Genomic DNA, 27,343 nt, shown 5'->3' on the forward strand with positions numbered 1-27,343 from the left:
ACGTTTAACTCCTGCAGATGAAGCTACTGCAGTCATCAATTGCAAAATTGTATTTAATATTTTACTTTCAATGTTATCACGGTGTGATCTTCACCACTGAACAGACAATAATGCTGTTAAAACCTTTAAGCTAAATTCAAATTCCAGGAATGGGATAGACTAAATTTGTCTTCTTTTTGCCCCAGCCGTGTATGTACATTTTGTTAAAGTCTAATTTTGTAAAATAATTCTTTATGGCGAAATACATACATACAAAAGTCATTTTGAATTAAAGATATCTTTATTTAGGCAAAACCACCTATGAAGTCTTTTAATTAATTAAAATTATATAGGTGTATAAACCATTTTCAAAAAACTGTAAGTTAATAGCTTGTTGGCACATTGATCTTTTGCTTCTCAAAGTTAGCATAAGTTTTATCGTTTTTAAAGCAGGTGAGGTTTTGAGACATGATTTTTAGACTAATATTGAGTTTTAAAAAAGTTTGACTGTATTTGAAGTAAAATAACAGTGTTTATTTCTTAAAAACTTATAACATTCTAATATAAGCCTAGATTAACCAGAGACTTGGTGCTCAAAAGTACAGAATTTGAGTTATTGAACGCCCCTTGGATGATTTTGGTTAACGGAAAAAAGTATGTTGCAGATATTTTAACAAATTTTGTTCCTTGATGTATAAAAATTGATATTACATTCGTATTCATAAAAAAGTCAGCGTTTCCTTTCATTTTAAACAATTTTTTTAACTGCATGAAGTTGCAACATCGAAACATGGAAAACTTTGAAAAATGACAAAGTCAACGTTTTATGAAACTTCAAATCGTAAAAACTTTTGAACCGCTTTGAATTATGGTCTCGAGTTTTCAGGTTTTTCTTACGAAATGATTTTGAAAATGATTATGATTATGAAAGGATATCTTTTTTTCAAGAAAATCCAATAACTCAACTATTTCAAGTTGCTGATGTTGCCTCATTATTATAAAAAACGACTCCTAAGAATTTTATGTATACAATACGACTCAATTATACATGGTGCAGAAAAAGTTCCCGTGCATAAATATAAACAGCAAAATAGCAAAAGTTCCTGTACAAGACGAGAAAAAAATTACACTTTAATTTAAAACAAAATAATTCTAAAAAATACTAAAAGAATCACGAAGGAATAGCAAAGAATACTAAAAACACAATATTATTGAAAGAAAACACCATACAGATAATTTTTTTAAATTATACTTTTATACAAGAACTTTTTCCGCACCCTGAATAACTCGCAGTTGTTATATAAGTTTACTATTTTAAAATGATTGACTTTTATAAAAACAAAATACAAATTTTCGTGAAGAACAGAGCTGAGATACCAAATGATACTGTTGATACCAAAGCAACACTGATAAAACCTATACCTTCATTCCCTTTTTCCCTCAAGATTTTTTATAATTTAGGTAAACTTTCAAGGTAAACTTTTATAAAATAAATATTAGGAACTCAACAGTAATTAACGTTCAAGTTATTTCGATTAAAAAGTTTACAAAATTTATGACTCAAGCAGGGCCGTCCTAAGGCTGGGGGCCCGGGGGCCGGCAGGGCTTACGCCCTGGGCCGCATATTTTGAAACCTAATACAGGCTCAGAATAGGCAGAAAAATGAGCAATCTGATTCGCTGATTTTGAAAGAGAGGCAAGTGCGATTTTGTTGAAAAATATAATTAAAATCAAAACAAACAGATTTTTGAAATAAATTTCAAAGTAATGATATACTAAGTTTATCAATACCAGTCATGTGAAGCACTTTTGCATACAAAGTTTATATGCAGTTTTACGTGACTACTGGTGAAGAACTTTATTTATAAACTGATTTACATGTTTATTATAAAGAATTGAAAGTTAGAGTGTTTTAAAAAAGAAAATTTGTACTAATTGCAAAACTAGCTTACATGTTCCATGTCAATATATGAGCACTGAGGAGATTTTGTTTTCATGCTTTGTTTCAACGATAGTTTGAAGGAGGCTAATATATTTTTTTATTACGTAATTTTAATAAAACATCCCGTTAAAATTTTGGCAGGCTACATTAAGTTATAAAATATTTGAAAATTTAGCAAAAGAAGTGATATTTATGTTTGTCTACAGAACAGTAATTTTTGTACAGTTACATATAAACACTGACATTAAAAGCAAGAAAACATATTGAAGTCAAATAAGTTAACCAAATAAAAGTGGATTATGGCATAAATAAAAGTGGATTATGGCAAATGATTGTGGCATTTTTTGTATTGTATTAATTGAAAAAATAAAGATTTCAAAAACTAAACTAAGTGGTTAAAATCGAACATTTTAATGAAAAAAGAGTAATAAAAAAAAGAAGAGAAAATTATCAAAAAAAAGAACAAAATAAGTTGTCATGCTATGAATATTTTTGCTATTATAAAATGTGTTTTGTATGAATAAAATCTTGAAAAATTTCGCTTGAATTTGCATGTGTGCAATTTTGCAAGATTTCTAAGTGTGTTTCTCATCAAATATAATGTCCGTGTTCTATAAAGCATGCTCGATACAAAGTTTATATGCAATTACACCAGGCTTCTGGTAAAGTACTTAAAATATGCAAAGTATAAATTTTAAGCTTGTTAATTATAAACAGTTTAACATTTAAAATTTTGGAAAAAGAAAATTTTTACAGATGTTTTTCCAAACAAGCTTACATGTTCCATATAAATCTACAAACCCTGAAGAAGTTACTGTTCAACTTATTTTGAGAAGGCTGATAAGGCGTACATCAATATTTTTCTTTATATATATTATATAGGATGAAAATTGGATATTAATCTAATAGAAACAATTTGAATAATAAATTGGATAATAATCTATTGGAAAATTTAACAAAAGAAGTGATATTTGTTTTTTCACTGAACATTAAAACTTTACTGAGTATTAAAGTCAAAAAATTTAACCAAATAAAGGTGAATTGTGGCAATTTTTGTAATAAAAATAACTTCATCAAAATTAGCTTTTACATTTGAAGAAGCAAGTTTTCAAAAAAATTATTAATATTACATCAAAATAAAACATGACACATCTCTGTTTTTATATTAATAAACAAGAGATATTCACAGAAATTTAAAAAAAGAACACTTATTTTTATTGGTTATACCAAAAATTACATAATGAACCTATATTCACAATATTTGTAAATATGGAGTACATTTTGTTTAAGGTTTTTTTTCTAATTTTTTTAGAGCAGACATATTTTCTTTTTCTTCTAGAGTATATAATGTAAAATAAATTATTAGCATTATAAATATATAAAATTTAACAAAGTTTGCTGCTTTATTTAATATTATTTACCATCAGTTGCTATTAAAGGATACACATTTTATATTAATTATAAAATACAATAACGAGTTTTTTGTTCAGGTTAAAAGCTATATATCAACAAACATGTATTGAGTTTTGAAATTGAAATAAAAAACAACCTGAATTTGCATATTTGCAATCTTTCTTGTTTCTACCTTTTTACATTTAGTTTTTCATAAAGGTGTGGTAAGTTGAGAGTTATTGCTTTTGGTAATCAATTTACTATATCAAAACACACTTGTGGATATCAGGTTATAGATTTTTTCTAATAGCTTATTATGCTACAATGCTTTGTGATCTTTTATTAATATACATTACCAAAGGATATCTAAATTCGCTCTTGCTTACAATTGCTTTTAATTTAGGAGTGTTGCAAATCATCTGGGCTAGCTATAACAACCAATAAGCAATACTCTCAAACTTTTTTAGTGCTGTATATAATTTATATATGGGAGTAATAAGTGTAAAGTTCTAAAAAGAAATTAGGCTAATTTTTCAAAATACTTTTCTTGCTAAATGATTGGATAAATGGGAACCTAATTTAAAAAAAATTATACTAAGTTAATAATAGTCTATTGATATTAGTAGATAAATTTTAAAACTGTTTTAAAAAATCTATCGTATGAGAATCACAGCATAGTCAAGTTTTACCATCTGATTTATAGTTTGTTACAATGATTGTCTTTTTTAAATATTAGAATTATAAAAACAATTAGAAAAACAAACTAATTTTTTTAAATCTTTATTTTTAAGAAAAAATTCTGAAAATCACGGATGTTTTGAGTCGTGAGAGTTTGTATAAGTATTTGTACTATATTGCACAAAATTGGATAGAGAAATCATATAGGCAGGCGTCTGTTAACAGAAAAGTCTTCTAGAAAAAGACTTTCGTTAGACACATTTAGTAACTAATTTTTGAAAGCGTTATTTTGAAGATCTAAATGACCTGATATAATACCCAAAAGATCCCAGATTTTTAGAGTCACAATAACCGGATAACTGAGGTCAAACAATTGCCGTATATAAAAACCATCCTCTGATTTTAAGATAGACGGTTTCTACTAACTAAATAAAACCTAGGTTTGCTTTTTGTTTAATTACTCCCAAATAAATAATATTTGTGATTTCAAATTTTGTTAGTGTATTCCTCAATAAATTTCCAATATTATATAAAATTTTGGACAATTTATGACCTGGGTAACCTGACTTCTACACCTTTGTATTTTTGTGCGCTGTTTTCTTTGGATAATTATAAGTTACCATATTTATGCTTCGCTTCAAAAGAGTATTGTATTTAAAACCTAAATATTATTATAACCAAATTTTTTATTTTCATTACTACTGTCAACGCTTATCTCACAGTTCAATGTCCGAAAATATAAAAATAGCAATGATATAATAAAAAAAAAATAAACATTTAATTAATTAAAATGCATCAGTATCAGGATTACTAATAAAAACAGTTTGATAGTGCAGTGACGCATGTGATGCATATAAAATCAACCTAGCACCAGCTAATTCGTGGTCACTGGCAAGCTCATGGACTTCACTTTCAACAATAAGGTTGTCAATTGACTGAATTTTGTTACACAAGTTCATGTGTGTTACGTAGAGAGTTATGTTGCCAAGAATTTGTGGATCACACTCACACCATGACATGTATAAAAAATTTATTAGCTCCTCTTTATTTCGTCCGAGAGACAATAATTTTGTCCACTGCTTTGGTACCTGTTGAGTAGCACTATAGGTGGTAAATGCTTGTACACCGGATTGTGCACGTTTTTCTCTTACAGCATTCTTTGTGCTAATTAATGGGTAGCAATCAGATACAAACTTAACATGAGATGATTTATGGTAAGCAGCTAATCGTATTACTTGTTTAAGTACTTCATTTGCTAGCTCCTTGAATGTGTCTGGTATTGTTTTAAAGCTTTGTAAAATTGCCATAGCATCAATGAGTAGCGCGTTGTGTGTAGGAATAGTGGTCACAATAATATCATTACATTTTGATTCAATAACATTTAGTAACTTGGCTTTACATGTTTTTACAAGTGACCCTGTGATTGTCGATAAAGGCTGGATACACTCTCAATGAATATGCTAAAATTACTTTTACATCGACTTCTCTTTACCAATTAGCACTAGCTTAGCCAATAAGTCTCTGTCATTAATGTAACTAGTTTACCATTTAAAGGCATTTAAAGGCTTAGATTTTGTTACCTGCTTTAAGCTAGCAAATGTTTTCAAACTATTTCGCTTTATTGCTGAGAATATATCAGGATCTTCACACAACAGTTTCTCTTTTACGAATGAGGTAAACTGTTTATCACCTATATCATGGGCATTACGAAGATCAGATTCAATATCAGTGGGAGCAATAGAACCTGTTGAGATATTGAGTAGTTCTTTGCTTTCAGTAGTAAATGGATTTATCATTGCATCAATGGTATTCATCACATTTTGGACATTATCCTTATCTTTTAGTATTCTAGACTGATCAAGGTCTTTTTTGTACCTGAAGAATTGATTCAATTGACAAATACTTATCTTAGTTTATTACTATTTACTTTTGTAACGTTGGCGAATACAGAAAATATGATTAGGGTATGGGAAGATAAATAATTATTTATCTTCCCATACCGTGATTTTAAGAAAACTTTTAACTTTAAAAACTCCAAAACGGTAACAGATATAAATGTTGGGTTTAGCGCGGAATAATGATACTAAATTATTAATTAAATTTTTTTTTAATGCTATTTTCAATTTTTCGTAAGATCAAAATAGTTAATTGAGTATATATATATTTTTTTTCGATTTTTGAATCTCATTATAAGCTTTCGTTTCACATCTTAAATAAAGTATAAAAATCATATAAAATAAATATTCCCTAGGGCTAAATAACTTTTAATTGTTAATTGGGGTAACCTATTTGGTTTCTTAGAGAAAAAATATAATAAAATAAAACCGATCCAAAAATATTTCTGTGCTAATCATATAATGTTTGTAATCACCTACCATATCAAGAATTATACAACGTTATATAAAAAAAAACTACAATTTTTGCGATAAAATTTAGAACATTTGCTTGAACAATTGTTTTATAATTGATATGCTTGAACAATTAGTTTTATCAAAAAAAATATATTAATTTTTTGGCATAAAAAAAAGTAAATACATTTTTACAAGAAAGCAATAAAAATCATTCGCAAATAAAAAAAACTTAAAAACTTTAAAAACAAATCATTTTAAAAATATATAATTACTGAAATAAATTAGTTTTGTATAAAACAATACAAAAAAAATTAATGAAAAAAAACATTTAAAATTTCCTTATTTAAAAAAAATCGCTATAGAGGCTAGCTCCAGGTAGGGAGGAAGACATGACCCTACTAACCTTTTTTTTAAATTGATGCTTGCCATCATTTCGCATTCACTCGATATTGCAGCTATATCACTCTGAGCTAAAATCTACCGATGAACTTGGTGTAAGGTAGAGCCAACAATACCAGCAGTAGTTTTGCAATCATGGTTAGCTGTTTGTTCAATGCTTTGGTCACATGCAACTGATGAAAAGCTATATTCAGTCTGCCGTTGGACTGTCCATTGGTTTGATAGCTCATGTTTGACCCCTATAAGAAACCACTTATTTAATTGTATTTAAATTTTATAACTAACTTTTCTATTACAAACAATCATAACGCCTTGTTAGTAAACTTATCAGGATGTGTTTCGTTGAGCAATGTCATTTCTAACCAGTATGATGAGAGATACCTTGAATAGTTAACTCGATCATAGCTAAAACACCAAGGTAAAATTGATCTGGTAATTGACAAATGAAGGTTCCTATCACCGCAGCATGTAGCACTAATGAAATAATAACAACAATTCTATCATTTTGATAAAAGATGACAAGAATGCAAACGTTGGTGACTGTTGATTTAATTCGAGAATAAAATCATCATACTTATAACAAAATAATAGTCAAAAAATATGAAAATTTAGCAAAATGATTGGAAACTGCAGGGTTTTTTAATAATTGCAGAAAAAAAAATTGCAGATCCACGCTGTTTTAAAATGACAGTTAATAGAAAGCACAGTTTCAAAAGTACTTCAGAAAAAAGAAAGGAAACAAAAATACCTCGCAAAGATTGACAAGTATTTGTCCTCTACTAGATGATCTGTAAACTGATTGGGAAATTTCTCTCTCAGCATTACAATATGAGTATTGAGGCAATCCAGTTCATTTAAATTCAATGTTTCAGTAAATGAATGCAGCCTTAATCGTTGTAAGGCGTCGTATAAGATTTTATAGGCATATACTGAACGATTATAGTACTTCCCTCTTAACACTCCATTCAAAGAGCCAGATGCTACGATACCAGATTTAATAAGAATATTCTACTACTGCTACTACTACTACTACTGCTACGGCTATTACTACTACTACTACAACTACTACTACTACTACTACTACTACTACTACTACTACTACTACTACTACTACTACTACTACTACTACTACTACTACTACTACTACTACTACTACTACTACTACTACTACTACTACTACTACTACTACTACTACTACTACTATTACTATACAGCAACTCAAAGTATTATTAAGAATTAAACCTGTGATTTGAGAGGGAGTGTTACCAATAAATAATCTGCCTCGTTAATCAATAAATGTAATATTATTAAAATAAACTTGGTAACTGATTTAACTTCAGCAAACCTCCTTTAAAAAATATAAAAAATAAACTATAAAATAATAATACTGCTAGACTAAATACATACAAGTTTTTCATTTTTCTTGCAAATGATACATATATCTGGGAGAACGGCTGGTCTGCTGCTACTTTGTTTTAAAACTTGTGACGATTGCGTTTTCTTTGGTGAAGAAACTGAAACATTTGAAGGTTGTTTTTGATTTTTAAGTGACTTACCTTGGTCTTTCTCTGCTAATTTTTGAGCTCTTTCTTTTTTTGTTTTATTAGTTAATAATTTATAGCAAGCAATGTGGCAAAACATCATTTTATTTTAATTTGGTTCATAGTCAAGAGCAATGCCACAAGATAAAGCTACCTGTTGATGAAAAATGAGCATGATTAAAATGATTTAAAAGACTTTAGTGAAGTTGATGAAAATTTTTCTGATAGAAATTATTCAAAAAAATTAAAAAAAAAAAATTCATTTTCTGTTTTATTTAAAAAGGAAGTTTACACAAACACACACACAGGTATATATATATATATATATATATATATATATATATATATATATATATATATATATATATATATATATATATATATATATATATATATATATATATATATATATAAAAATTTGTATAAGAATATTTATGAGGTTTTTATTTTACAGAACTGTTTTCTACACCAAAAAATCGTTAATATCTTTTGTAAAAAACGATCTGCAAAATATTTTATAAGAAACCGAATGAAATAGCACACGATAGACACGATAATGGGTCACTTTGGAGGTCTATACTGGTCGCTTGGGACACTTTTAGAGTGGGATCTTTTTATTTTAGATTCTATGATACTTAAAACGCAAGTTGGTCCTTTCAGAACTTAGTTACTCAATGTGTCTAACGAAAGTGATTGAATTTCATGCCGCAGACGCCGGCCTAATAATTTTTTTTGCTATTATTATTTGATTTTTTATGCAATTATTTAAATTCACTTTTTATTATTCAATACATTTTTTGACATTTGTTTTGATTTAAACATACGTGCAAAAGCCTCTCTTTCAAAATCAGCGAATCAGATTGCGCATATCTCTGCCTATTCTGAGTCTGTATAGGGTTTCAAAATATGCCCCCGGGCCCCGTGTTTTGAACTTCTCGCTTGGACCTTAGCACTTATGCACCGCGAAAATTCATAAATGTTGATTTTAAATAAAAATTCATACTATAGTATGATTTGTTAAATAATATTAAAATAATAAGCTTTACTATACAAAGTAAAAACAATATAATTGATTTTGATGTAAACAATTTAAAAAGTCTGAAACAATTTTTATACAAGTACCGAGAAAATGAATTTAATGAAGCAAAAGAAGAGGCTAAAAATATTTGCAAACAAGTCAATATAATACCAGAGTTTAAATTTGAAAGAAAAAGCTTAAAAAAACGAATTATTAGTTATGAAAGCTCTCCTATATTTTCTTCTACAAATGAAGAAGAACCGTTTGTAAATGATACTTTTTTAACAATATAAGATCAAGGAATTGTATCTATATATCAGAGATTCACTCGGTTAGATAATTTTTGAAACTATTATGGATTTTTCTTTGGTATTGGTCGTTTATCTAGTGTTAAAAACTACCAAAGAACTACATTAAATCAAGAAAAAACTACAAATTTAGCAATAACATCAATTGAACGCGAAAGAGTAGATGAAACTTATTTCGATGATATTATTGATTCATTTGCTGAACTCAAATCAAGAAAAATTAACATTTATTTCTTTTTGTTGTTGTTATACTTATAAGTAGTAATAGTTTATGTACTAATGTATCGATTGATTAAAAGAAATAATTGCGATCAAAAACTGCAAATTAAATAGTTAACTGCTGAAATTGTCATAGATAATAAAGAGTATGACAACAACATTGCAACTTCAGATAAATTTAACAGTATTTTTGTTAACATGAGCCCAAATCTGGCTTCAAAAAACCACTGTTTAAACAACTCATTTAAAACTTATCTAACTAATGGCAACAACGAACTAATATTTAAATAACTAAAAATCGATGAACTCGTAAATGCAATTAACCTTCTTAAAATAAACAAGTCCCCATGTATAGAAATATATTTGCAATAATATTAATTCCAATCAGTAAAGAAGATTTACGTCATATTATGAATAGTTATCTAATTAAGTCAGTAAAAAAAGAAAAAGAGTCTAAATTCTTTCCTGGGCTTGATTTAGTTAACTTATTTTTACAAAGACATCCACAGCTTACAAGTATACTTGTGCCAAACTTAAAAAAATCTCGAGCAATCGTTAATGAAGAAATTTTAAAGGATTATATTCAGCAATTATCATAAAATGTACTTCCAAGCAACATATATAGTTACGACGAAACAAATTCGACTGATTATCCAGGCTCAAAAAATTGCTTGGTAAAGAGAGGTAATAAATAACCAGCAAATATAAAAACACTTCTAAGACAACTATCTCTATTACAATATCACGTAATGCTGCAGGTGAAGTTTTACCACCTTTTGTAGTTTATAAAGCTGTAAATCTGTGGTCAACTTGGTGTATAAGAGGACCTAAAGGAGTCAGATACTTCAACACTAAAAGTGGTTGGTTTGACGGAGCAGCTTTTGAAGAGTGGTTTTTTTCTATAGTTGTACCTTCTTTAAAAAAAAAATCAGGAGTTAAAGTTTTGTTAGGTGATAACTTATCCTCTCATATCTCTCCAAAAGTAATTAATACCTGTGAAAAAGACGAAATACAATTTGTTTGCCTGCCACCTAATAGCACGCGTATAACTCAACCTCTAGATGTGGCTTTCTTTAAACCTTTAAAAACAGCTTAACGTAGAATTCTTACAGAGTACAAAGATTCTCCTGCTGGCTGCACAAAAATATCTCTTGAAAAACAATATTTTTTAGAACTTTTAAACAGGTTATTGATTGCTATAGAACCAAATCAGGGTAACAACTTAAAATCAGGTTCTAGATAGTGTGGTATTCATTGAGTAAATGTCAATCAACTCCTCACACAATTTAGAGAACGAGAGAATGGTACGATAAAGAATTTTTAGAAGACAGCTTTAAGGTTTTTATACAAGAAAAATATATATCCTTGCAATCTTCAGAAACAAAAAGACGAAAAAAATAAGTTTTCTGTTCCTGCGGAAAAAAGTATTTGCACAGAAGATTTAGAAAAATTTGATAACAGTTTTGATATTGGCTCAAAGTTTGCAAGAAAAAAAAACTAAAAGAAAATACGAAGAGCATAAAGTCAAAAGTTCAATCTAAAGGTCTGAAAGAATGCCATGATTACAGTTTTAGCTCAAAATCATTGAGTAGCATTGAAAATAAACTTGTCAACAAAAAGAATAAGAATAAGAAGTCACGCTCAGCAAGTTTGAGACATATGAACTTTTTCCTAGACAAATTACAAATGTCAAGGAAAACAGTGCTTATGTGAAGCCAATAGTAATAATATTAAATGCTTGTCTGACACCCAAAAAGATTTTTATGAATACCTCTATTAGACTTTCATTTTTCTCGCGTTTGTTTATTTAGCTTTAATTTTTTATTTTAAACATTTATAGTTGCCAAAGAATTTTTGTGTTTTTAGTTTTTAAGATGGCTATGTTTCTTTTATCATGTTAAATTTTTTATTAACCAAAACAATAGTAAATCTGATTTTATATTTTTATTTTTATTCGTCTTTAAACTCTCGTTAAAATTTTTTTTAAACAGTATAATAAAAAGAGTTTAATAAATAGCAAAGTTCATATAAACAGTAAAGTTTTTTTCAAATTTTATAAGGGTGTTCAAAGTTAGCTAAAACCCCAGTTAACTTAGGACATAATTTGAACACACATAAAAAATCCTTTTAAAATGGATAAAAAATAAATTCTAATAATAACGGTTTTGAATAGTCTAAAGAAAATTTTTGCCATGTTTTTATAAATATTAGAGAAGTTTTAAGCTAATTTTTAGAAACACAAAGCAAAAAATTTCAACTTTTTGCGCAAAGTTACCAAAAGTTACGGTAAACACAGCGAAGTATTTTTACAGTGTTTAGTTTATTTTGTATCTTAAAGGTTTTCGACGATAAGACTTCTCGTAGTCTTCTGCGAATATCCTTAAAACTACATTATTTTCATATATATATTAAATAACAAATTTTTTTAATATATATATTCAACGACAACCACTAGCAAGTCCCTAGTAGCCCAGTTGTGCGACGGATTTGTATATATTTTTTAAATGCATGGGTTGATAGCCAGCACTTTATATTATCAACAACGAATTTTTAAATTATTTTAACCCATTTTCAAGCGTACATGCGTAAAACAGCATTCTTAAATCTATAGGCATTGTAATTATGTGTGGTGTACATAGATATAAACTAATTAATGATGATATAATGAAATATATAATAAAGATTGTTGTGAAAAGAAAAAGAAAAAAAAAATCAAAAATCTCTTTATGATTTACTTTTGTCAATATTATTATTATTATTATTATTATTATTAAAATTATTATTATTATTATATATATATACATACATACATATATATATATATATATATATATATATATATATATATATATATATATATATATATATATATATATATATATATATATATATATATATATATATATATATATATATATATATATATATATATATATGTATATATATATATATATATGTATATATATATATATATATATATAAATTAGTAAAAAACACTTATCTAACTTTTATCTTCGACTTGAAGTTTCACCATTGCTGGATCATCAGGAAGAGTTACTAAATCTCAAAAAAAATTCAATTTATAGAAAAAAATATTTTACAGGAAGTTATAATTTATCATAAAAAAATTTTAATTACTATACTTTTTTGTTAACGGGAAGTTACAGAAAGTAATTATGAAATAATTTTCTTTGGAATGGGGATAGTTTAATTTGGTCATTTGTTTTTATAATTTTTTAAGAGGTATTTATTTTCGTGCCTACATTTAGAAATTAATTCAGATTTTTTATTTAATAAACTTTCTTGATTTAAATGAGTAATTATTTCAAATTTTTCTTGCAAACATAGCATACATTTTTTGGAAATGTTATTATAGGCAGGGGCAGATTTTAGAATAGACAATTTTAATTTACAATGGTCTATTCTAAAATCTGCCCCTGCCTATAATAACATTTCCAAAAAATGTTTGCTATGTTTGCAAGAAAAATTTGAAATAATTACTCATTTAAATCAAGAAAATTTATTAAATAAAAAATCTGAATTAATTTCTAAATGTAGGCACGAAGATAAATACCTCTTAAAAAATTATAAAAACAAATGACCAAATTAAACTATTCCCATTCCAAAGAAAATTATTTCATAATTACTTTCTGTAACTTCCCGTTAACAAAAAAGTATAGTAATTAAACATTTTTTATAATAATTTATAACTTCCTGTAAAATATTTTTTTCTATAAATTTAATTTTTTTTGAGATTTAGTAACTCTTCCTTATGATCCAGCAATGGTGAAACTTCAAGTCGAAGATAAAAGTTAGATAAGTGTTTTTTACTAATTTAATTTATTATTGCTCTGTTCTTTAAGAACATTGAGCACTCTATTTGTAAAATAAACTAACATAATTTAAATATATATATATATATATATATATATATATATATATATATATATATATATATATATATATATATATATATATATATATATATATATATGAAATAACTTATATTTTATACTAAATATAACATTTATGTCTTTAAACTACATTATCTATGAGTACAAATTAAAAAATTAAACAATTTATAACATATTTTTCAATTATGAAAACTTTATACTATGTAATAACCATCAAATAAGAGTATATGATGATATAAGCGTATAATGCTTAATAAAGGCAACAGAGGCTTAGTGAGGTAATGGATAGGGTATAGGAAATTTATGAATGTTAACATTTTGGCATTAGAGTGGCTAAAAATTTAATGTCTCTGTGCGGAAAACTTTACATTTTTTTCGTAGGCACCGCAAAAAAGGTTGTGCCCGAGCTTCGCAAATTGCGGGGATGGCCCTGCTCTTAGGATTTAACTTAGCAACAACTTAATTCTGTTTTATCTGACGTTAAGTGCAAAAGGAGGGCTAACCGAAATGGCAATATGTGTTTGAGATTTTAATGGTAAATTTTGAATAATAATGACGTTTTTTTATACCAGTTAAATTAAGAGTACTGTTCAAATAACTTGCACTAAATATTGCACCTTCTCGGAATATTTCTCTGCTAAATGAACTATTTTGCGGTAAGATGTTATTGTTGGCATGGATTTAATAATATTTTAAGTATGGTTGGAATTTATATTACCAAAAATTTATACAAATAATATTTAATCATCTGGCTTTTGGTATGGCTGGAAAGATTTACCAGATAGCTAAATCAAAAAATTTTGAAACTTTGAAGTTAGATATTACTATTTAACAAGATGTTTTTTATTTATACTTTATTTTCCCCAGCTAATATTATAATAAAGCAAATTTGTCACTTCATAAACCGTCAGAATTTAATTCATATTCTTAACCATTAGTATATACTAGCTCGAATAACTCAACCCCATGAAGATTTCCTATTGTAGCATCATTAATTTGCATCTGATAAAATAAAGTAGTATAAAGATTCGGATATCAATATTTATTTAGCTTCTATTTGAGAAAGTTTAAATTTTATCGTCAAATATTCTAATGGTACACGTATCGTAATTACATAAAGAAGCAAATTTACTATATCTGAAATGTCTATTTTAAAAAGCAGCTCTTGTTTTAGTTTTTTTTCTCTATTACTTTTCTCTAAATTTGTTTACAATATAAGAACATTTAATATTAAATTTTAAAAACACAAAAAATGTTTCAGACATGAAAATACGGCTTTCTAATTAAATTAGTTTAATAATTTAACAGTTTATTATCTAATAGAAGACAATAAGTAATTTTAGGCTAACATATATCAGAGTTGGGAGAAGTTTTGAACGGATTTCCTCAAGGTTCAATTTTGGAACCAATTTTATTTGTTATATATATATATATATATATATATATATATATATATATATATATATATATATATATATATATATATACATATATATATATATATATACATATATATATATATATATATATATATATATATATATATATATATATATATATATATATATATATATATATATATATATTAAAGACTTACAATTATATTGAAGTTTCTTTCAAAACTATATGCAAACAATAGTAAAATATTTGCTTCATATTAAAAAATTCAGAGAGATCAAAGCTTCGAGAAAATATTTCATCTACGCAACATAGTGTATGTATTTCAAATAAAATAAAATACAAACCTATTCACTTTAGAGAAGAAATTAAATCTAAAATATTTTACGATAAATTGTGATTAATGCTATATAATCACAAGATACTGGAGTAGAGACTGATCTTAGTATTCTTATAATAAATAAACTATAAGAGCAAAATCAATTGAAGTAAGCAGCAAACAATTCAAACAGAATTTTTGATATGGTTATGGAGCTTTTAAAATTTTTGGACGTTCCAGCCATGAAAGTAATATATGAGCTGCCGAGAATAAGCATGGTGCAAGTCAAAAAAAATCGAGTTAAGCCAACATTTATGATTACAATTCATCATTATGTTAAATTTGAGACTGGTCTAAGATGTAAGTTTATGTAAAGAAACTGGCAAACTTCTGATTCTCACCGATTCATATATATTGATTGTAAAACCATAATTAGACTATATTATCTTAATTTGGATCCTTCCTCCCACAACAATATATATACCACTTTAAAAAGGTTAAAAAACAATTATAAATTAAATGCAAATTGCAGTGCCTAGACTTTTAAAAAGTTTTAGTTCAGTGTTCTTTTGTCGAAAGATATTTTGAAAGTATTATTTATTGGACAATAAGTTTGAAAAAAAAAGTTCTTTAGACTTCCCAACTTGCTTTTTATTGTTTGCGATAAATTTGTATTTAATGTTTTCTCGTCGTTAAAAAATTAATAGATCTTATAAACTATACTATACACCATTTAAACTCTTCAATTGTTTGCCTTTTCAATTAAAATTTTTGACCCATGGTTAAGTTTGTTCTAGTTCAGGTTTATGTTTACCCTTTTTACTACTTATTGATTGTGATTAATGAAAATTTTTAAGTCGTTGAGAACTATTTTCCAGACATGAAGCAAACTCCAAACATATATATGTTTATACTTATGTTATACAAATAAGGACGATTTGCAAAACGTTGCGCTGATTGGAATCTAGGAACAAAAAAGCCCCCACATTATTCCCCCACCAGCCCCAAACGTGAAAGCAACAAGTTGATAAAATATTTTTACTATTCTTGAACAGACTTATATTCATCGATAAGTTTTTAAGTTTAATAGTATTATCTCTCAACGTTCAAAAATTATGATCTTATAAAGTTTAAACCCCTAAGTTTTAGGGGGTTACAAATTTATATACTGAGTATAAACATATAAGTTTATATTTAAATTATTGATAAATTTTTAAGTTTCATAGTATTATTTCTCGATGTTCAAAAAATATGATCTTCTTGAAAAGTTAAATCTGAAAAAATTAAAATAAAATATATCAATAGAGGTTAATAAGGATAAAAATTAAAAATTTTATGGATAAAAATTAAAAATTAAAAATGTTAAACAATAAACAAAGAAATATATTCAAGGAATAATTTTTTTAGTGAAAATTTCAAAATCTGAATCATATATATTGCACTCGTTTTCAAACTTATATTAAAAAAAATTTTAAAAACTTTTTTTAAGCTATTTTGAATGAGATGAACCCCTTAAATAAGCAAAAACTAAAATAAATGGCTTTAAAAAGAGTTTTGAAGTTAAGTTCCTGCTCTGGCCATATATACTGCATTGGTAAGGAAGGTGACGTGGTTTTTTGCTGTAAAGTAAAGCAAGTGGTTTTAATTTTTCATGCTACAAAGAGGCATAACATTCTCTAATTCTTATTAATTGTTAGCAAACACGGTATGCAATATGGTATCATCTAAGAGATCAAATAAGTGCATGTAGAATTCAAGAATTAAAACACTCTTTTAACGAAAATTTTGCAAACAAAACTCCTACAAGTTATATGGTATACGGCTTTTTGAGAATAACAAAAGACTTTTAAGCGGGCTTAAATTATTATTACTTAATAACAACTCAATGTTAAAATTAAAAAAATAAAATAAGTAAAGACCATAGTTTACGTTGAAAAGATAAAATTAACTAATATAAAAAACTACCTAGTAGTAGTCCACTTGCTTGGTTTCTTATAGAAACTAAAACGTGAAATATTTTTATACTTCTTATGTGGGATTAAAAAGCGTTTTTCTGCCCCAGCGGGCACAAAAACGTTGATACAACGTTAAATGACGTTGCTTTTTTGGTCGGATTAACGTTGGATTAACGTTGGAAATGGAAAAGATGGACGACGACAGATTTGCAAACATAAGCTAACGTTATAATTTGGACGAAGACCGATATGTTATAACATTCCTCAATGTTTTTCCAACATTAATTAATGTTGTATTAACATCGAGCAACGTTGGTATAACAACATTCGAACGTCGTTTTTTAGGTTGGTTTGGCATTGGGTAAATGTTGGAAATGGAAAACATGGACAACGTCAGTTTTTGTTCTAACGATAGCTAACGTTGTAATTTAGACGCTAAAACGAAATGTTATAATTTTTATCTTGACGTATTTCGTCAAGACAATAATGATAACATTTTATCTTAACGTTTTGATATTGAACAACATTGGATTAACACCATTCAAATATTGCTTAACGATATTCTAACGCTTGTTACACGTTTGAGTAGACCTACTTAGCTAAAGGTTAACGTTCAATAAATAACAGGTTTGACAACTAAATGAAAAGAAACTGTGTAAAAACGTCGATTTACAAAAACATTACAACGTGGTAGAGTAATTTCGGTCATTAAAAAATATTTCGAAGGAATTTTAATATAATAAACTTAAAAATAAAAAGTTAGTTATTCTCTTGTTGCTGCAGTTTTTGGGACGTCATTGGTTTTGCTTTAATTTTGTTTTCGCCCGCCATATTTTACGTTCACCTTATCTGGTGCGTATCTAAGAACTTTCTGTGTTTTAAAATTAATCTATTTCAACGAGTTTCTTTCCAAGACATTACCAAGACCAAAAATGCATAGCTTAGTTATTATAAATTTAATTATCTATAATATCTTTATTTATATTTATTATTAATTAAAATTAATACTTGTAATATTGATAACAAATAATTATATTAAAATTTATGATTTTAAACTTTAGCCACAAAAAATAACCATAAAAATAGTAATTGTGCTTTCTTTCAAACACACAAAAACTTGAAAAAATACAAAGAAATTAGAGACCCTGTTAGAAAATCAAATTTATATACAGTGATTAATAAATTTTATTTTCTAAAATTTAATACAGCGAAAGTATTTAAAATAGTATTTTAAATACTTGGCATTTAAAATACTCCCAACACTGTATATATATATATATATATATATATATATATATATATATATATATATATATATATATATATATATATATATATATATGAATATATATATATGTATATATATATATATATATATATATATATATATATATATATTTATATATATATATATATATATATATATATATATATATGAATATATATATATGTATATATATATATATATATATATATATATATATATATATATATATATATATATATGAATATATATATATGTATATATATATATATATATATATATATATATTATAGATATTATAGATATTATAGATAGTTAAATTTATAATAACTAAGCTATGCATTTTTGGTCTTGGTAATGTCTTGGAAAGAAACTCGTTGAAATAGATTATTTTTAAAACACAGAAAGTTCTAAGATACATACCAGACAAGGTGAACGTAGAATATGGCGGGCGAAAACAAAATTAAAGCAAAACCAATGACGTCCCAAAAACTGCAGCAACAAGAGAATAATTAACTTTTTATTTTTAAATTTGTTATGTAAAAATACCCTCAGAATATTTCTTAATTAACGAAATTACTCTACCACGTTGTAATGTTTTTGTAAATCGACGTTTTTAAACAGTTTATTTCATTTTGTTGTCAAATCTTTTGTTTATTGAACGTTAACCTTCAGCTAAATAGGTCTACTCAAACGTTTAACAAGCGTTAGAATAACGTTAAGCAACTTTTGATTGGTGTTAATCCAATGTTGTTGAATGTCACAACGTCAAGATAAAATGTTATTATTATTATCTTGATAAAAAACGTCAAGATAAAAATTATAACATTTCTCTTTAGCGTCTAAATTACATCGTTAGTTAACGTTAGCAAAACTGACGTCGTCCATCCTTTCCATTTCTAACATTAACCCAATGCCAAACCAACCTAAAAAGCCACGTTAGAATGTTGTTATACTAACGTTGCTCGATGTTAATACAACATTAATTTATGTTGGAAAAACATTGAGGAATGTTATAACATATCGGTCTTCGTCCAAATTATAACGTTAGCTAATGTTGTCAAATCTGACGTTGTCCATCTTTTTTTATTTTCAACGTTAATCCAACGTTAATCCGACCATAAAAGCAACGTCATTTAACGTTGTATCAACGTTGTTGTGCCTGCTGGGATTTATAACCGAAAATGAGCAAATCGGTAGTATAAATATTTTTATACTAGATGGGAATACAACTCACATAACTTTGGAAGCGGTTTTGCTGTACAAAAAAAAATATAACCTTGATTCGTCTACCAGAGCATTCTTTACATATTCTACAACGATGGGATAGAGATGTCTATTGTCATGTCAAACAAGCATAGAAAGAAGTTCTTACAAAGTATTACAAAGACTTAAAATATAAGAATTTAGATAAACAAAATTTTCTACCGTTGCTCAAACTGCTGTACGAGAGTGGTAAATGTTTTACACGCTTGTATCCAATCGCTGGTTTCAAGTACACTGGCTTATTTCCAAATAATAAAAACAACATAAATTTTAAAGCATTAGCAATCACACAAACATTTAATCCACCTTCATCAACTTTAGCAGCCTCCGCAGCATCTACACCATCATGTTTAGACACAGCTTCATGATCTTCAACAGCCGCCGCGGCACCTACTCTAACTACACACCGATTATTATTTTTTTCAACTAAACCAGCTTTAAGTTTTGATAGGTATTAAGCATATATTGAGCGTTGCAAAAACAGTATCGAGTTGAAGCAATTTTTTTCAAGCCAGAAATCAATCGCATGTTAAGAAATCGAAGCAGTGCAACATGTTAAAACATGGCGGAAAATGTATTACCGAAGAAAATTTCATCGAGTTCCTCAAACAAAAAGCAAGAAAGGAAGCCGTGAAAGTTGCAAAACTTAACGCAAAGCGTAAGCTCTCTATGCCAAGTACTCAGTGTAGAGTACAGTTACACACAGAAATGTAGCAACGCAAGAACTCGATGTGTCAGGAACGGTTTTGCAAAGAAATATGTTTACCAAAGAAATATGTAGTTAGAACTAAATCTTTTGTTGCAAAAAATTTTAAAAACTTTAATATAGTTTCTTAAATATAAGTTGTGTTAAAAAAAAAAAATTTAAATAAAGTTAAAATTTCGAAAATTCAATTTTTTCTTAAATGTGAGATTTTATCCGAGTGTTACCTAAAACTGCATAATTTTTTTTCTTTACATTTAATATTTTTGATAAGTTTATTGTTACTTTTTTAATATATATTTATATTTTCTTATGCAGTTCTTTATTATCTTTTTTAACATATATTTATATTACCTTATGTAGTTTTTTACTACCTATGTGATAAAAAAAATGAAATGAATAATAAAAAAGTTATTTAACTTTAACTGATAATTGTACGGTTTGATCCAAATTTACTCTATTTTTTAGAGCACTTATAATTTTTTTCAATTTTTTTTTAATTTCTATTTTTTTTCGCTTGTGTGAAATAGTATATCGTAGTATTACTTATGAATATGATTATTAATATCACAAGGTTACCTATTTCACAAAATATTTGCCTACCTGTAAATTTTCTATTGTTCAATAATTAATTTTTTCTGCTAAATGTAAAAATTTTCTATTTCGTCGACTGTTTTAAAAAAATAGCATTTTAAAATAGGTATTACATAAGAAAGTAAAAGGTATGTCGTGAATAGCGTACGCAAAATATTTTGGAATGCTCATGCGTGATTAGGACAAATAATAGGCCCTTTATGTAATATCTGGGATCTAGTGAACTACTCTCGCGCAATGGTTACAAGGTAGAGGAAAGGTAATGTCAATCGTTGTTCTTAGAGTATGAAGAGATATGAAGAACCGTCACGATGAACCATCACGATGTTACTTTTGTATAATCGATGTTACAAAGATTAAGTAAGTAACAGTACAAAAACTACTACAAAATGTAAGTACTCTATAAATCATACTCTCAAAAATTCTATGTAGAAAAATTTTCTTAGAAAAATTCTTATCATTCTCTTACACTTAATTTAATTAAACATGAACTATCTATTATGCGTTTAATTTATAATTTAGTTTTGAATGCTGTTTTTATTAACGTCTATGTTGAAGTTACTTTATGTCGTTTTTTATTCATTTAAAAATGGGGATTTAAATGAAGCAATCTTTCATCTTAAGAGTCAGCAAATAACAGTAGCGAAGGCATGGAGGAATCTTTTGTAGCAGTAATGCCTTCTCAGCCTCTTCCTAATCAGAGTGAACTAGATGATTTACTTAGATATTGTCTAACTAAATTAGGAGCTTAAATTCTTTCATCAAGGTTGATGGAAAGGAATCTACTAGACAAAGGCTGAAGAACATGTGTGTAGCGGAAACTAGATAAAGAATTTGAAATTTGCCATGACTCGTGTAATGATATTTGTTATTGTAAAGATGTGAATAGTTTGTTCAGTTCTCCTTGTACTCTAGCATGTTTGATTTTATTAAACTCAAATTTGATTCTGCACAATAGCAACTGTTCATAAATAGCTCAAAAGGAAGTCTCAGAGCGGCGTCGCTCTACTATGAAAATAAATATCAATTTTTGCCTCTTCCATATTCGGTACAGAAAAAAGAAGACTGTGTTTATAAAAAAAACTTGTTGACAAAATCAATTATTCTGAATTCAAATCGGATATTTATCGTGAATTCAAACTGCTTGCTTTCTTGCTTGGCTTGCAAGGAGAATAATCAAAGTATTCAAGTTTTCTTTGCTTGCGAGATAGCAGGGTTAATGATGAACATTACAAGAAAGTTAGTTGGCTCGAGAAGTGGAAATACAGCTAAAATTTTTCAACGTTTTCAAGCAGCCTCTTATAAATTTCAACAAATTCTTATTATCTCTACTTCATATCAAACTAGGATTAGCAAAACAGTTTTTTTTAAAGTATTAGATTTTGGAGGAAAAGTTTTTACAGAAATTCGAAGTATATATATATATATATATACATATATATATATATATATATATATATATATATATATATATATATATATATATATATATATATATATATATATATATATAAATATATATATATACAGAAGCGATTTTACGGGGTGCGAGAGCTGTAACTTGAAAATCACCCACAAATATTCGATGATTTTCAAGTTAAAGACATTTTATTGGAATGTAGTTGGCTAGTCAGGTATTTCTGAAAAGAGTTATTTTTACAATTCAAGGTCATTTAGAAACAAACTAATCTAAAGTAAACTTAAGTAATTACATAACATATAGCTCTTTTCAAATATTAAATTTACAAGTATAATACAATTCTTCACTATAAACTCTTTCTTCAAGTTTAAAAGTGCTTTGATAATTGCAATTTACTTGAGTTCATACTTTTATATTTTTAAATAGAGACCGTAAAGTTTCTCTCATCACAGCAGTATGCCATTGTCCTTGGTATTTACTTTCCTTTTTTGCAATTTGTAACTCCAACATTTAAGAGGGTAACAAATTTAATGTGTTCATAGTTTTTTAATGATTGCTCTATGAAATTTAAAATTTATTGATGAATATAAATTTAGTAAAGAAAAATAAAAAAAATCTTTTATCAAATTATTGCTCTCACGTTTATGGCAAAAAGGAGGAGGGGGAAGTGAAAACTTTAGATTTTGTGGCGAGGCTCAAATCATTACAATTTCTTTTTACAGGCATGTCTATTTGACATAAGTATGAACATATATATGTTTGGAGTTTGCTATCTCAAAAAACAAAAAATGCTGGATCCGCCCCTGTCTATTTATAAATACATTTGGAAAAACTGAGGTTATTAATAGAACACGTAATAACAACCCTTTGAAGAAACTTTAAAACTTTCACGTTAATAAAGTGACAAAGTGGGTAGATGCTAGCCCATTGAAACTGGTTTAAAAATAAGTTGACTATTACTAGGAGTGATAGTAAAAGTATGCTTGAACTCAACTCAGTAATGAAGAAGCTAATTATGATTTTTTCATGGAAAATTAATACTCTGCACCTTTGCAGTGATTCAAAGTTAGTTTTTTAATGAGATAACAATGGGTTAAAAATGGTTATAGGAACAGTTACTGGAATTATCATTGAGCAAAGAGTAGAAGTGGATCAAATATGTCAATATGTACTCAACCTATGACCAGCTAAAACTTATGGAAATTCGGCTAAACCAACTGAAAATAATGATAAAAATTTGTTTTGCTTGCAAGAAAGATATACAAATGCTGAAACAAAACGCTAAGTAAAGAAAAAAATAGCCGAGCCAATGCTGAAACGTAGCGCTAGGTATGGTAAAGAGCAGCCGTGTAGCAGTGGAAGTGCACTTGACTCAGAAATAAAAGATCTGTGGTTCATACCCACCTCTGGGCAAGTTTTGCAACATCACTTTGGAAAGAGGCGTTAACTTCCAAATAAATGCTCATCCGCGGTGCTCTGTAATAAAACCGTTAGGACTTCTTGGGCACCTTAATAAAATAAAAAAAAAATAAAAAGAAAAAAGCACTACACATTTTTTCCACCCAAATGTTTTATTACAGACTAAAAGTTAAGACAGACTAAGAAAGAAAAATTTGTATATATAAGTCAATTGTTATCACAAGTTAAGCTTGGAATTCTGATCGTAACGAATAAATTAGGGTCTTTATAGTTATTTTAACAATTAAAAATATTCCAGATAATTAAGTTATAAAAAATAGATACATTTATTAATATCGGAAAAAATCATAACTTGTATATTTGTGTTTCTTTTGCTAAAAACACATCGGCGTTTTTAGCAAAGTAAATTCAAAAAAATATTAAATTCATTTTTTCAAAACTAAGATTTTCTCATAGTAACATCATAAGAAAAACATCGAGGAAAGTCTGCCGGGAAAAAAAAATTTGATGGAAAAATTGTTTATTTTGTGTTTATTTGATATTTTTTTTCACGCAGATTCAATTTTGGAAAATACTATACCAACATACAGTTTGGGTTACTTTGGTTCACTTGTATTTTCGGCTAATCCTGCAAATGATAGCACTTGCGTGCAATCTTGCTGGAACAAAATTGAAAGTGGTGAACTGTACGAGGGAGCAGTTATAAATAACGATTATCAAAATTGCTTTTGTACTGTTACTCAGGTTGGATTACGATTACTTATTGGCGGCAACCGCAAAAACATAAATTTTCTATGTAAGATTTTTATGAATGGTATTTTACTTTTTTAAAGATATTCCTAGTATTAAAATATAATAGGATTCTATAGGATGTTTGATTTAAAAAAATATCTGTCTTAACGCCATAAAATAGAAGATTTTGGAACGAATGTTTAAATCTTGTCTATGTTACAATATTGTTTCTTGTTTCAATAGGTAAAGTTAAATTTTTAAAATAAACTTTCCTGATAATATTTAGTTTCGATTTTTAAACCAGAATTGGCATCTTGCTCTATTGGTTCCTATATAAATTTTCGAGTAAGAATCAGTTTTTATCTTGAAGGAGATGATGAAAGCAAGTTATATTTTATTGATGATCTTAATAATGCAATGAGCTATTCAGGAAGGATAATTATCACACGATTTATAAATCTTGGTCGAAGTTTTCATACGTCTATATCAACAGAGAGAAATAGCCAGAGTAAACTTTATTCCTTGGTGAAAGAAACGTATTCTGGAAATCTAAATTCTAAGTTTGAAAACTTTTATGCTTTAGAAACGAAGGTGAGCTTTTTTTTGCTGCTATGATTCATTTTATATGAGATTTTATTGTTGAAAAATTTCATTTAAATTTCATTTAAAATAGATCGGCGATATGTCTCTTGCGGATATTCACAAGGAATGGGCTGTGTTGGTTTATTCCACTAGTAAATCTTTGTGGGTTACATTAACTCCTTTTACAATACAACGTCCAGTAAAAAAATGTAGTCTTATCATAGCAGTGTCAAACTATACTTTAAAGTACGTTAAAAATTATAACTATTTTATGTGTGTGTGTTTGTGTAACGTTTGCATATTTTTGAATACAAAAAAGGATATAAATAACAATTTTTTAGGCTGCGAGTGTGCAAAAATGCAATATCTTCATGCTTAAAAAAGGGCAAAAATTACAGTCAAAGCGTTTTTATAATTGATCATTTTTAAATACCAAATAAACACAGTAAAGCATTTGCAAAACATTTTTTTAAAAACTTTCCGGAGCAGCACATAACGAGTTTTGCTGCTTGTGACTTAAAGGATTTATATTGCTTTTTATTTTCAGTCAAAGTATGTTCATTAACTTCAACATGACAACTAGCGCTGACTGTGTTGTAGATCTTGAAAACGTCACAATAATTGTTGAACATAACCCAAGATTCAAGCTTAAAAGGCTTACTTGGGATAACTTGAGCATCAATCCAACATCAGTGATTAATCATTCTAACTTTAATCTTATCTATGTAAGTATAAATTAATTTGTAAGGAATGTTAAAAAAAAAAGTTCCAGGGTGATGTTGTAATTTTCTGGAACCGCCTTGATGTCTACATTTAAAAAAATAAAAACTTTTTTCGAGATCCAAGAAAAAATATGCAAAAATTTTTTGTAGTATTATATTTCAGTATTTTCACTTATATGCGCAATAAATATTTTGTTCCATCATGAGTTATTCCAACTCCTTTACATATTTTAAAAACTAAAAATGTTATATTTTAAAGTCTCAAAATGCTCACAATAGACAGAGCATTATTTGGTGGGTTCTCATTACAACAATAGTTAATGAGTTATCGGACAAATAACTGCAAAAATAAAATACTATATCAAATATAATATTAAAAGTAAAAGCGAGCCTTCTAAAAACATAAATATTTCCAATTAAATTTTGAAATGTGCATGTCTACTGTTATAAAAAGTAATTCAGCAGTTTTGATTGATAGGTTGTAACAGCTTGGAGCTTTGTATCCACATAGAACCGTTTAAAGCTATAATGAACAGAGACCATTTCCGTACTATTTGTTATCTAATAATTTTTGAAAATGGTTACATGACAACTTGAGTATGCACTTAAGGAGATAGATGCTTTCTTGAAGGCATTGATGTGACACAATAAGATATGACCAAACTTAAACCAAAACAAGTTTTCTTTAAGTTCTTTAGTTTTGTCATTGAACACATAAGATTTCTCAGTTTATGAGGTACAACATCAAACTTGGATTTAAGAGTATTGTCTAATGTTTCTATGCTGTCTAATATCTTTGAACACCGTTCTTTCATGAATTGGCCATTGTGCAATTTTTGCTTATCAAACCCTATTGGTTTATACCACATAAAAACTGATGTTTCTGTTTAGGATAGCATTTTATCACCTATGTTATAGAAACGAATTGTATTTCCAGAAAACAGGAGAAACTCCATTGGGGAGAGGGTTTCTGAAACAGGTGCATTTTCTGGTAGATCTAACAAAGGATTAAGGACACATATTTTGATGGCTGTTATAGAAAATCTACTTTCTGTGAGTTTCACAATCCCTTTTGTATTGCTACGCATTATCTCTAATTATACCAAGTGTCCTGAAAAAAAACCTAGGCTAAATCCTTAATTAAAATATCCAGCATGAATTTTTAATTGTTCAAAAGAAATAAATTTATTAACGATATACCGATTCCTAATTACCTTGTATGATCACA

General features: G+C 27.3%; 1 protein-coding gene across 1 annotated transcript in view; it reads left to right on the top strand.

Moving 5' to 3' along the window:
* LOC136078126 (uncharacterized) overlaps positions 1–27,343 on the top strand; it is a 134,106-nt gene that overhangs the window by 6,148 nt on the left and 100,615 nt on the right. The window contains exons 2-5 of the mRNA XM_065793102.1: positions 24,636–24,875; positions 25,098–25,402; positions 25,485–25,639; positions 25,941–26,118. Coding sequence (XP_065649174.1) covers positions 24,636–24,875; positions 25,098–25,402; positions 25,485–25,639; positions 25,941–26,118 — 878 coding nt within the window. The remainder of the gene's footprint in view (positions 1–24,635; positions 24,876–25,097; positions 25,403–25,484; positions 25,640–25,940; positions 26,119–27,343) is intronic.

The sequence above is a fragment of the Hydra vulgaris genome, chromosome 03 (assembly GCF_038396675.1).
Source record: "Hydra vulgaris chromosome 03, alternate assembly HydraT2T_AEP".
In the NCBI taxonomy this organism is placed as follows: domain Eukaryota; kingdom Metazoa; phylum Cnidaria; class Hydrozoa; order Anthoathecata; family Hydridae; genus Hydra; species Hydra vulgaris.